At 40.0% G+C, this 14966-nt stretch overlaps 1 protein-coding gene across 23 annotated transcripts in view; it reads left to right on the top strand.

Moving 5' to 3' along the window:
* The window catches only part of LOC139928389 (transducin-like enhancer protein 4), a 36122-nt gene extending 21673 nt beyond the window's left edge, over positions 1–14449 (top strand). For 7 of the 23 annotated variants that reach the window (XM_071920936.2, XM_071920934.2, XM_071920932.2 and 4 more), the window contains 12 exons: positions 3579–3701; positions 4403–4456; positions 4561–4713; positions 5265–5397; positions 6246–6433; positions 8167–8243; positions 8430–8679; positions 9611–9858; positions 10970–11117; positions 12320–12470; positions 13522–13598; positions 14278–14449. In XM_071920936.2, the coding sequence (XP_071777037.1) occupies positions 3579–3701; positions 4403–4456; positions 4561–4713; positions 5265–5397; positions 6246–6433; positions 8167–8243; positions 8430–8679; positions 9611–9858; positions 10970–11117; positions 12320–12470; positions 13522–13598; positions 14278–14385 (1710 nt within the window). In that variant the 3' untranslated portion in view covers positions 14386–14449. Of the gene's footprint in view, positions 1–3578; positions 3702–4402; positions 4457–4560; positions 4714–5264; positions 5425–6235; positions 6434–6511; positions 6535–8166; positions 8244–8429; positions 8680–9610; positions 9859–10969; positions 11118–12319; positions 12471–13521; positions 13599–14277 lie in introns of all 23 variants that reach the window. The other 16 variants (XM_078285440.1, XM_071920928.2, XM_071920926.2 and 13 more) reach the window with 9 other exon arrangements.
* Positions 14450–14966: the final 517 nt, after the last annotated feature.

Genomic DNA, 14966 nt, shown 5'->3' with positions numbered 1-14966 from the left:
GAATGGCTAACAGGATGAGTTTTTGAAAAAGCAATAACTTTAAATTTTACCAGTCAACTAAAAACATATTTTAATAGTGTCTACACAAACATCTTTGATCATATATGTGTATAAAAACAGAAAAATATATGAATTCCTATCATAGGGCCCCTTTAAAATTCTGAATGGTCCCTCACCTGTTGAAAATAAACACAGTGCAGCGTTGTTGTTAGTGTTTTCTCTGCTGAGGCAGATTGATGCTTCTTGTTGTGTTTTTTTGCTTGGTTTTATTCACTGGTTAGTGATCAGCCGCAGCCTGTTTCTGCTCGTTGATGTTGGGATGCTCTTTTAAAAGTGTGAACAGTGTACAGACTGGAGTTTGCTCTGGCTTTCCATGCTGTGTTGTCTGAAGAATCAGATACAAATTGGGCCAAACATAGGGATCTGAGATAATGGATTAGACTAGCTAACAAGCACCCGGAGTGAAGGATTTCTGGTGTACACAAGGTCACCGTTTGTGTGTCAGAGAGAGACAAAGACATTACAAAGAAATACAGGATTTTCAAAGATGTGTCTCTCTCTCTCTTTTTTTCCCTCCCTTGTCTCAGAGGATGTTCAGAGATAATCTGATTGGCTCAGATCAGTAACCGTGGTAATGGCTGTTAACTGCCAATGGCAAGAAGTGGCATGGTGGAGTCTGGGTCAAGGGAAGGAAAGGGAGGGGGGGGGGAGAAGGAGGGGAGAGAGAAAAAGTAAAGGAAGAGATTTGATATGATATGATCCCATACTTCACACAATATCCATTTTACACACAGTATATACGACTGAAAATAGCTGTGAATTAATACAAACTATACAGTGTATCTTTTTAGTATTGTGGTACATGATTATGTGCATTATAGATATGGGTTAGGCGGTAAATTGAGGCAAAATCTGATTTTAATCTTTCCATTTAATTTCTTTATTAGAATGAAATGTAAACTATACACACTTCTGTGTTCTGTAGTGCACTGAAGTAACTGGTAATAACATGTTAATATACACTCAAATGCACAACTCTTTATGATCTAGTTAGTTGAACTTACATACACCCACTAGTATACAGGCTTCTTCAGTTCTTTCAGATTTAACTGTAGGATGTCTTGTTAGGTACAAGTGTAAAATTATCAAGTTACCACAGTATTTTAATACTGGCAAAGCTTGCTGATGATCATCCTTTTATTGAGTTCATGTCACTCCTTTTTGGTTTTGAATCCAAAATGCATTCAAACATCTGCCATGAGTTTTGCTGGCGGTGGCTTTATGGCGCCCGCCATTATTAAAGACAGAAGTAGTTTGATCAACTGGGGCTTCCGTACTTCTGATTACAGGAGGGACACTAGAGGAGCAGAGTCTTAATAAAAGTGGAAAAAAAAAAAAAAATGAAACCTGCACCTCTGTAAAACAAGGGGGGTTACCCAGCCCTATTACCCAGCTCACACACACACACACACACACACACACACACACTGACACACAATGCTTCTATTGCCAGCAGCGCCTTCATTTGTCTCCGTAGTAAAATTAATTTGCCTTGATGTTTTTGAAAGAGCTAATTTGCAGGCTAATTAATCTAATCAGTCTGGAGAGAGAGAGGGAGAGAGAGAGAGAGAGAGAGAGAGGGGGGGAGAGAGAGAGAGAGAGAGAGAGAGAGAGGATCAACCTCAACCTGCTCTGTCTCACTTAGAGAGACAAGTGCACACACCTGTACACACATTGACATCTCTACATTGTTTGCACATACGGAGTACTGAAATGTAAACAGGTTGAAGTGCCACCCCACCCCACCACACATACACACACACACACACACACACACACGCACATGCGCGCACACACACCAAACCCCCGCCCCTCCCCCACAAATTCTTTGTCATCAACACTTGCAGCACGGCAAAGGGCAGTGGAAAGGTTACAAGCGTGAGTTAGTGGAAAGGTCGAGTTAAAGGTCCTGCTTTATTTTCCTCCTCTCTTCCTCTTTCTGTCCGTCGTCTGCTGGGTAAGGAGCGCTTTCCAATGAGACAGCCAGAGAGAGAGAGAGGGAGAGAGAGAGAGAGAGAGAGAGAGAGAGAGATCAAGAGCGACACAGACACAGAGCAAGAGAGGAAATGTTTAGTTGACCTTATTTTGATCTTTGCTTCTCAAAGAGGATTAATGCTTAAGTAATGGTATTTAAAGGATGCCATATTTGATTAAGAAAATAGAGACATCACTGGACCAAAAAAAAAAAAAAAAAGAACCCTCAAAATAATGCTGTAGAGTTCATAGTCATAGATGTCAAACTGTCAGCGATCCAGTATTGCATGGGTACTGTATGTTAAGGGGAAAGGTTTTGACAGTCTAAAGTGGCGTGGAAATCCATCCATGGAGTGGATCAGAGTTACTTTGTGTTTGTGTTCCAGATTTGGCTAAATTTAGTTGGATTTGCATAAACTTTAGTTCTAAATGGAAGTCCTGACATATACAACACGATTTGTAGTAATCTTTGATTTGATTCACATTTAAGTTGCAAGCTATAATGTAGGAGGTCATAAGGTCATATGCCATCATATATGAGAGACTCATATACACCAACCTCCATCAGACTTAATACTGACTAATACTTTTCCCAAGAGCCCTTGTAACAACCGGGTTCCGACAGGCCATTGAAATCCTTTAAAGTTTGCGGATTTGAGAAAATTAAAATAAAAGTTTTTGAAAATGATTGGATGGCCTTGAAAATATGTGATTTTAAAAAAAATAAATATAGCACTGAAATGCATGAATATGCCTCAGCTCTCTGGAGCTCTTACTGTCCTAGGATCAATATTTTTTGCATCTGGAGGAAAACCCTGTGATGAATATTTAATTAAAATGAAGGATTTCAAAAGGATTTGTTGTCTTGACAAGATGAGGAGTAAAGAATTCAGGCCTCTGTGATGTCTAATTCTGACCAATGTCATGCTTTACCCCAAAACATGCCAAATTTGAGTCCTTGAATTTCACCAAACAAGACATTGAAAGCCATTGAAAAGTCCTTGAATTTGGTATCCAAGTGAGTGTGGGAACCCTGTAACAGATTTCCTTTGATTGACAGGGTTGAATAATATCAATTTAGAGTATTTGTGTGGCCTCCTACTGGTCCAAAACTGCTTCTAAAACATAGAGCGATGGACTTTGATAGAATTGAGAACATAAAGTTAATGTAGATGTACCATAAATGCAATGTAATGCATCAGTGCAAAGCTGATTTGTCTTAGAGAATTATTCCTGTATGGATGGAATATGTATCTGGGTATTGAAATTGTCCCTTCACTCAGAGAACATTTTACACCGTAAAACATTAAGTAGTTAAGTAGTTACGGCGGTTTAATGTTTTCAGTATTAACCCTAAATTATAATTATAATTTTCTGTGATTAATGAACCTCAGCCGCTACCATGATGCACAAGATTCTAGCATTAAGTATGATAATAGAAACACAGTGGGTAAAGTGAAGAATAATAACGTATGATGAAATTAAAATAATGAAAATATGATTTCTTCAAACCCTGTTCAGAATCCTGTCCTGATTTCTTGCAGAGCTCGTCCGTCTCTCCCTCAGCCAGTTTCCGGGCCGGAGAGAAGCACCGCAGTTCAACTGATTACTCCTCCGACAGCAAGAAACACAAGACAGATGATAAGGAGCTGGCCTCTACACGCTATGTGAGTGACTGGTTTTAATAACAGTACAAGACTTTCTTTAACTTATTTGTCATTCTTTTTGAAACATTTCTGCTTGATTAGATTGTAAAATTAAGAGAGGCAGAAAAGATGGGGGAGAGAGAGAGAATTACATAATGTGATGCTTTTATTCCACTGAGACACCAGGGAGTCTCTAAGAATGCAACCATTTTTTCAGTTTTATTTTGCCATTTCTGCTTTATTGGACAGTTGACAGTAGAGAGAGAGAAAGAGAGAGAGATATATTACATGCGACAAAGGTCCTAGCTTTGAACCCAGGGTGTTGCTGTTTCACAGTAAGAGCCTTAGCCAAAATGAGCCATCAGGATGCCCCAGGTGCAGCCATTTTGACTGTTTCATCTAATATGTAAAACACACAACAATACAAAAAGGCGAATGATAGAAGAATGACACAAGAATAATCTTAATGGTCTTCTTTTGTAGAAAGTTTTGATTTTTTTGTGCCCTACATGAATATTTATGGGATTTTAGTGTGTAGGGTGGACTGAATAATGTAGCGTGCAGTAGGTGATTCACTTATGGGAGGTATTTGAGTCAAATTCCTTGAATTTGAAACACACAAATCCTGCCAATTTTTTTCTGATTTGTTTGCCACAACAAAATGGAGTAAAAGTCAAGTGTGTGCCTTCAGTAACTGAGTGTGTTTCTCATGTCCTTCACAGGAAAGTGATGGAGAGAAGAGCGATGACAACTTGGTAGTGGACGTCTCCAATGAGGTAAGACATTTTTTGGGCATGGAGTCGAATGTGTTACCTAATCAGGACAACTTGTCCCTCATTTGTCCATCTTCCTCTCTCACCTTCGCCTCCACTCACCGCAGGATCCAGTCTCTCCTAGAGGAAGTCCCGCCCACTCCCCTCGGGAAAATGGATTGGACAAGAGTCGGCTGTCAAAGAAGGACCCGCCCCTCAGTCCCTCCTCCATCGCCTCGTCCAGTAGCACACCTTCATCCAAGTCCAAAGAGATTAATATTGTGAGTCATATGGGTAATAATAGCTTTCTGGTCTTCTTTTTTGTTTTTATAGTTTGAGACATTGAGAAAAATGTAAAAAGAAGAAGAAGAAATAATCATTATAGCTAGATTTAGAAGAGAACAAGGGTTTGGTGGCCTAAAATGAGTATTATATATCATTGGCAAACTTTGAGCTCTTTCTGAAGGTCAAAAAATGTATTTGTAATGATAAACAAAATTAAAATATAGGGGGGGAATCCAAAAGATTGGTGAACACCCTAGATTAAATTTGGTGCAAAAAGGGCATTTTATAGAATCTAAATTTTCTGAATCTTAATCTCTGTAAAACTATGAATAGTTCCTATGTTATGTTTTGATTGAAATAGATTAAATTATTTAAATTTTGTTAGGAAATTAGGAAAACATCACTAACAGCCCTTTCGCTCCAAACCCTCCAAGTTCCTGGCGGGATTCATCAATGCTGCACAGGAATATCTGCTCTGTCTGATGTGAAGGATTAGACACATTAAGTCCTGTTGTGAGTAAGAATGTTTTTGTTTTTTTTGGTCTAGAATGAGAAGTCCAGTACGCCCGTGTCCAAGTCCAGCACTCCCACCCCACGCTCTGATGCTCCCACCCCCAGCAGCACCTCCACCCCCGGCCTGAGGCCCACACCTGGGAAACCTCCAGGAGTGGAGTCCCTGGGTGAGTCTCACTTCACATTCACTGTTTGTTCAGTTTCACAGAGCATAAAAACTCCTCTGCATTCATCAATGAAATACCAGACGCATTTAATGAAGATATCGCTTGTTTGGATTGAAATGATAAACATTTTGAATATATAAGTTGTTACAAATTCCAGTTTGTAAGCTTTTAAACATTTAAATATCTGTAAAATGTTATTATGAATTGAAGAATCCTGTTCCAAAATGAGATATCCACACATATCCACTAAAGAAAAATGATTGACAGCTCAAATTATGATCTGAAGAATAGTAGAGAACTTAAGCCCCCTGTTGACAAAGTGATAACCCCTTTTACATACTGGATAAATTGAATGTTGAAGTCAAGGTGATGATTTTTTATTTTATTTTTTTCCAAAATGGATTGTGTTGTAAATGAGCTCTTCAATTGAGTAGGATTAATAAATGAAGTTCTGTGAAAAATCATTATAGATCACTGTTTCGCTCTGCACCTGCACCTGATAATCATGTGCCTAGATTTAACAACCAAACAAAAAATTGTCACTTGAAGCCACTTGACTTGAGTAGCCTAAAATCTAGGGAGAGTTAAGCAGGGAGACGGAGCAGAAAAATCTGTCTCAAGTATTGTGCACGTATACACACCTAGTTAGAGAAAGTGAAAATTATGATTCCCTGACAGCTATTCAATTTGTCAATTTCTGTGCAAAACAGGAACCTGCCCATTACTGCACATCCCCCCAAATGGTATCATTGGTATGCACTAACACTAACAAGGCTGTCAAAACAGCAATCAATATTTTGATGAATACAGCGCTGCACACTTGCATCAGACAGTGTTTTGTCTTCCAGTCCCGGGCCTGCGCACGCCGCTGGCAGTTCCCTGCTCCTACCCGGGTCCGTTCGGGATGGTGCCCCATCCTGGCATGAATGGAGAGCTGAGTGGTGCGGGAGCGGCATACCCCGGCCTGCATAACATTTCCCCACAGATGAGCGCAGTGGCTGCCGCTGCTGTGGCGGCTTATGGACGCACACAAGTGGTACCCACACACACACACACACACACACACACACACACATACATATATACTCAAATGTACCTACATACCTACAGCCAGGGTCAGGGTTGATTTTTGGCTCAGTAAACTAAACAAAAAAAATCCTGACAATTAGGGATGGGATGATATATCGAAATTCAATATATCGCAATACAAAAATGTGACAATACTTATCGTGAGGCAGAAAAATGAATCACGATATTAGCTTAATTTTATTCTGCTGTAGTCATCACAAATGAAATGGCTTGTCCATCACAATTTCACAAGCTCTCCATCCATCCAAGTTATATTATTTGCACTTTGTAAAGACATTTTTAAATTGTTGCTTACATTCTAGCAAGCCAATGCCATTGCTTGCCATTGCAAGCTTTGTGGCTCAGAAATAAACATAATTCTGCACAGTCATACTTTGTTGTCATTGAACTTTTATTTATTACATCGTATCATGGTTGTATCGAATTGTGAACCCCATATCGCGTATCGAATTGTATCGTGAGACAAGCATATCGTCCCATCCCTATTGCCCATAGTAACTTTTACCAGCCAAAGTAATTCATACTTTTTTGTCAAAGTTTGCAGAAGTTTAGATGCTACCAGTTTGTGCAGAACCACTGTAACAAGCAGCCAGTCAACAGTTTGATACAGAGCCGGTGTTTTGCTTTGCTTTGATTGGTTAATTGTCAGAGAGAGTGTGACAAAGTTTGAGAACAGCCAAAGACCAAAGACTTTATATAACGGAGGCATACAAATGTTATCATCTCAAAAAGTTACTGGCCAGTGTGGCAGGTCACCCTTATTGATTTATCAGACAAAGACACATTTTAGCAGCACTGGGTGCTCAGTGGGAGTTATTTTTGGACCCTGTCTACAGTAAAGTGTCACGATACCAGAATTTTGACTTCAATACAAATGCGAAGTTTAAGTGGGTTGGGATTTCTTCTATCTATTTGGTCATGCACAGTATTTCGTTGTTAATGTATGTTTTCAGTCAACTAGTGATGACTGTTTTAGGTGTTTTTAAATAGCAATAAGTAAGCCTGATCCAAAGTCATATGTTTTTTTACTCATTATCTGATTTGGTCAGAAAGCTACTGGAATGACTTTATTGCAGCCAGGGAGACTAGGGCTGATTGTGACGGTTTTCCAATTTTCCACAGCCTGAACACACACTCGTTCCACATACAAGCACATACACAAGCGATGAGGTGCATGATTGTTATGCCTTCTGTTACAATTTAAATATATAAATGCAGTTCGCTGCAGGCGCAGAACACAGTGCTGATAGTCATTATCACAATTAATTGGACAGTTATCTATTTAGACAAAATCCCACAAAGGTTACCATTAATATTCAAATCAATAAAAAGAAAAAAAAAGAACTCTTATTGGTTTGCAGCCTTTCTTATCTGGATTCATGCTTGATAGAGTAAGGGGCTACTAGGCATATAAGCTTTGGTTAGACAGGGGCTTTGTGGTTTATGGTGTATTCAGTACAGAAAACATTGGAATTCAGGGCATGTATAAGCTGCAAAAGCCAGTGTTACTTAATCTCTTGTTTTTAAAGGTTTATATATATATATACGTGATTAATTTTAACTTAACTTTAAACAATTCTAGGGTTGTGTGAGTATGTGCAGGTGGATGTGGGTGTGTGTGTGTAGCATTTGCATATCTTTGAAATGCTTGTAAACTGTGTCATTCTCTCCCCTCTGCAGGTGGGATTTGATCCTCACCACCACATACGTGTCCCTGGTCTTCCTCCCAACCTGTCGGGCATTCCTGGTGGAAAACCGTATGTATCCCTCTCCTAGATGACAAAGGGTGCAAATATGCTAAGTAGATTCACAAAATGAACATATATATTCCCTCTCCTTCATTTTTACATCCTCATCTCTTGTGCAATTATCCTCCCTGCTCCCCCCCCCCCCCCCCCCCTTCTCTTGCCACCCTTTCCATGCGATCCTTTTCTCACCTCCAGAGCCTACTCCTTCCATGTGAGCGCTGATGGACAAATGCAGCCTGTGCCTTTTCCCCCCGATGCATTGATAGGCCCTGGCATCCCGCGCCACGCACGCCAGATCAATACTCTTGGCCACGGGGAGGTGGTGTGTGCTGTCACCATCAGTAACCCAACACGTCATGTCTACACCGGCGGCAAGGGCTGTGTCAAGGTGTGGGACATCAGTCACCCGGGCAACAAGACCCCTGTGTCCCAGCTGGACTGCCTTGTGAGTGAAAGAGACTCTGGTTTGTCTGTAGAGGCGTTGCAGTTGCGACACAAACCTCTTACCAACCGGCTGGTGCCATCATCATCATCATGGTCCAGTGGAGAAATGGCTGTGTGCAAAAAATGGCTAAATATTTAACAACCTGGCTAGAAAAACGGAGATTCCTGTGTTGGTCAATTCAGTAATGTTATAAGTAAAAGTGAATGGTTTGATAGGGTACATTTGTTTCCAAATTTAAGTTACTGACACAGGAAACTATCTTGTCTTTAGCCCTTGTCCTAGTCTGTACTCTACTGGTTTTGGGCATAGTTTGCTAGCGAACTAGCCAGCATGATAATTTAGCAAAGCAACCAATGAATGTTAACATGCGACTACTAGCCACTACCAGTGCTAACATTTGCTTCTACTAGATACGTTAGCTAGTGCGCAAATCAGATGTGCGTGGTTAGCTGGTAGCTAACAAACTGAGATTATCTAAACACAAAATTGATCAGAAATTATTATATTCCCATCAAAAACAGCACAGAAATTAATTACAATATTCTTTTGAGGCGGCTAAGTTGTACATTTAGAAACGCATCAGTTCTGTTGGTGTTACATCACCTGAAAGCCCTCTGTAGGTCATGAGTGGGTATAAACTGGCAGAATTTTATGTGTAATTTACACTACTACGCTCTTACATTCATTACAGTGCAATAAGCCTACCGCATCACAAAATGACATAATCTTCAGAATTTGCATGTTATAAAAGGTTAGTATAAATTAGGAGGCAAGTTCACATTCTTAACCCGTCTCTCAATGACAGAGCCATCTTCATCTGAATTATTATGTTGTACTTGAATTACAGCATTATTTAAACTGTAAAACTTTTGGTAAGAAAGGTGCTCTACAAATATAGTTATTGTGATTCTGTGTGTGTCTGTCACATCAGAACAGAGATAACTACATCCGCTCTTGTCGGCTACTTCCGGATGGGCGGACTCTCATTGTGGGCGGCGAGGCAAGTACTTTGTCAATCTGGGATTTGGCCACGCCTACTCCACGGATCAAGGCAGAGCTAACTTCGTCGGCGCCTGCGTGCTACGCTCTGGCCATCAGCCCCGACTCCAAGGTCTGCTTTTCCTGCTGCTCCGACGGAAACATTGCTGTCTGGGATCTCCACAACCAGACTCTGGTTAGGTATGGAGCTGGGAGTACGGGAGTGTGTTTGTGCGGTATGCACGTGTGCATGCATGTGTGTGTGTGTGTGTGTATGTCTGGTGACACAACACATACTGTAATAGTTCTCATCCTTAAACCCCAAGTCTCGACTTTATCTGGCCATGTAAAATTTCAAGCATAATTGCATAGATTCTGGAAAAATTTGACTTAAAGAAAGTAAAGTTTTTGCAAATTTCATGAACTCAAAATACAAGTTGGCTTTACTTCACAAACATTAAATTTAGGGTGTTTTGGGTGGCAGGGTGAACAATGACATATTCAATCCCCACAACAGTGTCAATTAGTCTCACTGTCACTGAATTTCTGTCTACGTCACTGTGTTCAGTATTGGCATGGATTACACACCACCGCATTACAACTGCATGGAAGGACACAAGAACGCACAGGAGCAGATAAAGACCCAAGGAGTTTAAATCAGTGGTGCTCACTCATGTGCAATGAAGGCCTCAAGATTCCACAGGTTTTCATTCAACCAATCACTACAGCAGCTCATTTCGCTAATCACTTCTCCTCTCTCTGGCTGAAGGTGCTAATCAGTGAAATCAGTTGCTGTAGCGATTGGTTGGAATGTAAACCTGAACACTCTTGGGCCTCCATTGCACATGTTTGAGTACCACTGATTTAAACTCTAAAACTATATCTTATACTATACTATACTATATCTTTAAACTATCTAACAGTGGAAATACAATTCCAAAACATAAGAATGCGAGGGTGGAGGATGGATACAAATCCTGGACGTTTACTTGCCAACCCAAGATGCATTAGATGGTGACTTGGCTGACGAGAACGAAAACGACACATCACTATAGTCATTAGTACAGAGACGGTTGAAACAGCTGTAAAAATGAACAACTGTGTGTCTAAACTGATTGTGTGACGTCAAGCCTAAAGCCTACATCTCAAACTGTAAAGACATATTATCTTTGCTTGTTTTCTTGAGAATTTCGTTCTCTCCAAGACAACTTGGGAAAGACGTTCTCAACAAGGTATCGATTTGTCGTTCTTTGATTTGGTAAACACCTCTGTGGTCGGGTGTGTGTCTGCCTGCCGCTGTGTTTTTCTGCAGGCAGTTCCAGGGCCACACTGATGGGGCCAGCTGTATAGACATTTCCAACGATGGGACCAAACTGTGGACCGGGGGCCTGGATAACACCGTCCGATCCTGGGACCTGAGAGAGGGACGGCAGCTCCAGCAGCACGACTTCACCTCCCAGGTATACAGCACACTAAACCAGACACACACCACTGTCATACCATCATGCACACTATTACTGCTAGTACTACTATCACTATTACTACCACCACTAGTACTACTGCTATTACTCCTGTTACTATTATTGCTAGGACTACTATGTGGAGTTTTAGGTTTTATGATCAAAACCTGTTTTGTGCAGGTTTTTCTGAAAAAATCATGACTCATCTTGTGTTTTTTCTGTTAATTTGCAGTTAAAGAGCACATTGCAGAGTGATGAAAATTGTAAATCAAAGGGGAAGTTGCAGTTATCTGCAGTTGCTTTGATTAGACTTTTTCTTCAAGCGTCAGAAGATTTGACCGATGACTAAGGCGAGGGGGGCTGTGGTCTGCCGGCCTGTGCTCCAATTTTCAGGCTCATTGATGCTTTTAACACCAACTGTAATACAGGCAGTTAGAATTTAGAATCTTTAGAATCAATTTTTTAGGTAAGAAAAAGAGCAACGATAATAGACCACTACTGCAATTTTCCTGAAAAAGGCCCATTTTGTAGCTTCAATGTGCAGAGGAGGAGGTGTGTGTGCATTAGAGGCAGCTCAGAGAGGCAGAGGGCAGACAGGGAGAAGCACGGAGAGGAAGAAAAACAGCTTCAGCAAATTTAATGCCAGTAGTTTTCATATTGTCATGTTTCTTGTCAAAGAAAAAGACAAGGCTTTCGGTTTTTATCATCAGGTTTATCAAGCTATCAAGTTCATGACCTGTATCGTATTTTGGTCTTCGTCATCTGAAAAAGAATTGTTGACAATTTTTTTTAAACATGAAAACTGACTTGATCATTCACCCACCTAATTTCATGAAGTATAATTGCAAGTGCTGCCAGTGCTAGAAGGACTGTTTCACACTTAATAAGATTTAAGAAACTGAAACAGCCTTCTGTTTCAACAGATTAGTATGTCAAGGACTGAAATGTTTATGATGGTGTTGATGGTGTTGTATACAGTGAACATTTGCCAACACCCATAGATATGGTAATGTCAGTACCCACCCACACACACACACACACACATGCACACACACACACACATACACATACACACAATCTCCATGTACTAAAAAAAATCCTGGAGTACGCTAATATAATTGATAGACTGTACACTGTTACATATAAACTATGAATAAAACACGTAACTACCATTAAAATGAGGCTTCTGGGTTTCCTTGCAGATCTTCTCACTGGGCTACTGTCCAACGGGCGAGTGGCTGGCGGTGGGAATGGAGAACAGTAATGTGGAGGTCCTGCATGTCACCAAACCTGACAAGTACCAGCTCCACCTCCATGAAAGCTGTGTGCTCTCACTCAGATTTGCCCACTGTGGTAAGAATCTATGGCATGGGATTTATATATGTGACCTACAGTATTATGTGAAGGGTTTCATTCCAAAATGTCCATTTGGGAAAAATTTTGCTACCAGAAATTCACTCGTCAATACACAAAGAGAAACATACAGATGATTCTATCTTCAAAAACGTAACTATTTTGCAGGCCAACCTCCCAAAAACTTCGTTTATTCCTTTAAGATGACTCATAACTTTAGTAACTCTCATTAGGTGCTTTCGCTTTACTTTGATGCCACCAATTATTTTGTCGGATTAGGTGTCAGTTTGTTCAAATGGTGGATATCTAACTAACTAACCACAATGTGTGACTGAGAGTTACTTCATCTACATTTAAGAAATTAGTTCCTAAACCTCAACCTATATAACTAATGGACCTAGCCTAGATAGGGGTGTTATTCTGTTATTGATTGTTCTTCATCATTTATCAGGCTTATCAAACTAGATAAATGAAAGTTGTGTATCCAACTGCATATGATAACATTAGTATTAATTCCTTACCATAGCTAGGGTATTATAAAATAAGATAATATAGTTGTTTTATGCCTGTACTTGTTAGGAAGGGACAGTAAGAGAGCCAAGAGATAAGATCAAGGCAAGTTTTTTGGGTTTTTTTTTTGAGCCAATTGATTTGCCAATTAATAAACCATCTCTTAAATTAGCACCTGAACCCTCAGATCAGATAATGAAATACAATCTGCTTTAATATGTCCATGGCCATTAGTGTCACTCAGATGTGTTGATAAAGCTTTTATTAGCAAAAAAAAAAGCCCCTGCTTTTCTACTGTAGATATTTTTCTGAATCTGATATAAGAACCAGTTCAAATGGGAATGCACGGTTCAAATCCACTATTTGAACACTATTTTGTGGTTGTAAAAATAATACGTTGAATGTTTGTCGTTGTATCCTGTGTTTATGAATTTATGTATGATGCCAGAGCTAGTTAAACTGAGTCACTGCTGGGGCAACAGAGGCATGTTTCAAATTTGTGTCCCTGATGTGGCCTAATGTGGTTTGTCGTCCTCTGCAGGGAAGTGGTTTGTGAGCACAGGAAAGGACAATCTGCTCAACGCATGGAGAACACCATATGGAGCCAGCATATTCCAGGTAATCATAGCAAAACATACCGTAAAAAAACATGTATGACGGGGCAGCAGAGTGTCCCAGTGGCTACAGAGAGACAGTCCCATAACCAAGAGGTTGCAGGCTAGATCCCTGCATCAGCCACTGTGTCTTTGAGTGAGACAACAAACTCCTCCCTGCTCATTCATTGTAAGCTGTTCTGGATAAGAGGGTCTGCTAAATGGTAAATTGTGAACTAGACCAAGAATCCTATCAGTTGTATCATGTCTTCTCTGTAGTGCCCATTTGTTTTGTTTTTGGTTTTTTTTTTTCTCCTTTCTTTTGACAAAACTTTTTTTATTATTATTATTAGTGAAAACTGACAGAAACAAATGGGCACACAGTGAGTTACATACAAAACCAAACAGTGTGTACATTAAATGTTAATATTAACAGGGATTACAGTTATGGGTGACAAATGGGAAGAAGCACATAGAGCAGTGACACACAAACACGAGACAATTACATTTATATAAGCATGAATATCTTGAAAAGAGAGAGTAGGGTTTACATACAGTATATGACTTGGGTAGATGTAGTATCAGATATTCATGAATGTATATGTGTCCCGTTTGTTACATACATAGCCTTCATCATCTCTTCCCTTTTTCTCATCCTGCCGAGCTCTTTTTACATTTTCACACGTCTCTTATTCCTCTTGCAGTCCAAGGAGTCGTCCTCAGTGCTAAGCTGCGACATCTCCGTAGATGATAAGTACATTGTGACTGGCTCAGGAGACAAGAAGGCGACTGTCTACGAAGTCATCTACTAGGAGGCCTGTAATCAACAAACAACAGAAACATCCTCCCACCCAAGCACTTTGTGATATCCCCATCCCTATGTACATTTTTTAATTTGTATAAAATGGATTCGTATGGAACAAACCAAACCAGTTTGATTCTTTCATGGACCGTGACCTTTTGACCTCTTGGCTGGTCGTGGATCAAAACAAACAAGCAGAGCCAAGCACATGGATGTTTTCCTTTTTTTTTTATTGAGTGATTTTTTGTTGTGAGGATGAGTGAATCTCCATCGTGAACCTCCATCTACACAAGTTCTGGAGTGGAAGGTAGCCTGCAGTAACGGATCCATTCCTTTATGTGGTACTTCTTTAAAAAGCTACTTGTGGACATTTGCATAAAGATTGATGTTTTTGTGGGTTTTGCTTGTGTTGAACCGCTTTTATTGATGTGGTCTCTATTTTGTTAAAAGGGCAATACTGTCGTTTTTGACATGTAGGTCTGGTTCTTGCCTTGATTTAAGTTAATAGCTCAGACCAAATTTGTCATTTTTTAACGTTTTGACACATTTGTTGTCTATTTTAGGCGCATGATCTAAAATTCTACCTTATAC

The sequence above is a fragment of the Centroberyx gerrardi genome, chromosome 8 (genome assembly GCF_048128805.1).
Source record: "Centroberyx gerrardi isolate f3 chromosome 8, fCenGer3.hap1.cur.20231027, whole genome shotgun sequence".
Classification (NCBI taxonomy): Eukaryota; Metazoa; Chordata; class Actinopteri; order Beryciformes; family Berycidae; genus Centroberyx; species Centroberyx gerrardi.
Note: the sequence above shows the minus strand (reverse complement) of the source record. Positions and strands in the feature narration are given on the sequence as shown.